The sequence below is a fragment of the Plectropomus leopardus genome, unplaced genomic scaffold (assembly GCF_008729295.1).
Source record: "Plectropomus leopardus isolate mb unplaced genomic scaffold, YSFRI_Pleo_2.0 unplaced_scaffold27752, whole genome shotgun sequence".
Taxonomy (NCBI): domain Eukaryota; kingdom Metazoa; phylum Chordata; class Actinopteri; order Perciformes; family Serranidae; genus Plectropomus; species Plectropomus leopardus.
The window spans coordinates 1-2,394 of record NW_024630215.1 but is presented as its reverse complement, the minus strand read 5'-3'; the positions used below and the strand labels follow the sequence as shown (position 1 = coordinate 2,394).

General features: G+C 48.3%; 1 protein-coding gene across 1 annotated transcript; it reads right to left on the bottom strand.

Annotated features, from left to right (window-relative positions):
• Positions 1–254: 254 nt before the first annotated feature.
• LOC121937883 (E3 ubiquitin-protein ligase UBR2-like) lies at positions 255–2,365 on the bottom strand (the record flags this gene model as incomplete). The annotated part of the gene is made up of 4 exons (XM_042481177.1): positions 2,094–2,365; positions 899–1,062; positions 483–582; positions 255–383 (listed from the first exon to the last, which is right to left on the bottom strand). Coding segments are annotated over exons 1-4 (465 nt in total), but the record flags the coding sequence as incomplete, so codon positions are not given.
• Positions 2,366–2,394: the final 29 nt, after the last annotated feature.

The following is a 2,394-nucleotide window of genomic DNA, read 5'->3' as shown; positions in this document are numbered from 1 at the left end:
GTGTACTGTGTAGTGTACACTGTGTAGTATGTAGTGTGTACTGTGTAGTATGTAGAGCAGCACTCCTGGATCATGGAGATGATGTACAGTGCGTGGTGTTTAGTGTGTAGTGTATAGAGCGTAGTATGTAGTGTGTAGTAGTATACAGTGTGTAGTAGTAGTAGCATACAGTGTATAGTAGTAACAGTATTAATAGCAGTAGTAGTAATAGTATACAGTCTGTAGTAGTATGCAGTAGTAGTATTTGGTCTTACGTCGGTGGAGCACCACTCCTGAATCATGGAGATGATGTGAGTCAGTTTCATCTGCAGAGTGAACGCGGCCTCCCACTCAGGCTCCATCTCTATGTGCTGTCCCACCTGTCTCACCACCGGGTCCATACCCTGAGACACAGAGACAGGGGCACAGGGGACAGGGTCAGAGGCAGAGACAGGGCGTACCTGTCCAGGTAATGTGCCTGAATGTCTCTAGGTGTGTGTTACCTGCATACACTTGAGCAGCTCCAGAAAAGCATCCAGACCTTCTAGAAACTTGTGTCTGAGCTGATCGCTCCACTCTGAGGGACGACTGATGAGGACGTACCTGCACACAGACAGACACAGTGTCCATCCTTTACTTAGGACACCCCTCCATGGTGCAACCAAACAACCACAACACAACAACCATGAGACAACAACCACAACATAACAACCACACACCACCACCATGAAATCACACCCATGACATAACGGCGATGTCATAACAGCCATGAAATAATCGACATTATCTGTGCCCTCTGAGACAAAGTTCAGATCTTAGAAAGACTCAGAGAACACCGGGAACTGGTGTGTGACTGATGGTTAAGTGGTATACAACTGGTGAGTAACTGGTGAGTAACTGGTGTGTGACTGGTGCTAACTTGAGGTCTCCGATGAGGCTCTGGACCCGTCCAAACTTGAAGGCCTGCTGGGCGGTGTAGCGGTCAAACTGGAAGCGTCCCTGCAGGTCTCTGTGACGGAGGTGATCCACAAAGGTCCTGATGATGGTTGTCATCAGGTTCTCCTCCACCATCAGCATCCGGGCCTCCAGCACGCACGTGCACACACACACGCACGCACGCACGCACATACACACACACACACACACGCACACACACACACGGTTATAAAGCTGCCTTACAAACATATTCACATTAATAATACCACTGAAAAATGATTGACATTGACTGGTGGTGCTCCTCAGGGCTCCACATGAGGCCCACTGCTGTTTGTACAAAAACGCACAGATTTAATTTATTTCATCTGATGATAAACATATTTATTCTGCTCTGTTAAGAATTTGAAACAACTTGTGGATTATAACAAGCTACAATAATCAAATGTGATAATCACAGGACAGATTTACAAAACAAACTCTGATAAGTGACATTTAAACAAAAGAAGTCAGAGTTTTGGGATCATTCTGAACCTGTGATACTCAACTTACGGAGTAGATCCTCGAAACGTTCTACAATCGAAAGAATGTCCCAAATTTGCATAAATTTCCAAAAGTCCTAGGTATGTCCTAGAATCCTACAAACATTATCAAATCATGGAAATGTCTTCAAATCCATTAAATGTGTTAAATCCCAGAAATGTCCTAAAATCTTAAAAATGTGCTTAAATTCTAGGAACGTCCTAAAATCCTACAAACGTCCTGAAACTCCAGTGACATGCACGGGGCCCCTGGCCTCCTGTCATCTTGTAAAAGTGTCCCCGGGCACAGCCGACTGAGCGTCCCTGTCCTGGATAAATGTTTGTTAATGCGTGTTTATGAAGTGAAGCTCGGCTCTCGATGCCGTGCCGTTCACTCGTTCAGGTGAAGACGTAAACGAGCGATTTCTCACCTCCAGCTCACACAGACTCAACTCACCAGCGACGGGACGGTGAATATTTGCACTGACAGGTCAGTGATGGAGAACTCACGGTCATGGTCGTCCGTCACGTAGTCGCTCTGCAAGCGCTCATACCTCTACCAGTAGGAGACAGAGACAGGCAGAGACAGAGACAGAGACAGAGACAGAGACAGAGAGACACAGGTGTGTGGAGGTGCAGAGGAGCAGCAGGAGTACTCACCATGGTGGGGACGGTGAACAGCTGAACAGACAGGGAGGTCACTGACACCACTCGCTCGTGGTCGTCCTCCATAAAATCTGTCTGCAGGCGTCTGTAGTTCTAGAGGGGGGACGACATTTCACCTCCAGGTCAGAGGTCGCTGCTGCCAGGGCGACGCCCCCTCCACCAACCCCCCGACCCCCAAAGTTAAACCCTAACACGCGATGCAGCGAGGAGCTGTTCTGGAAGCCCGCACTGGTTTGACTGGTACCAAGGGTCGGCCCAGTGGTATCGGTTCGACCCCTCTGCGTTTTCACGGCCG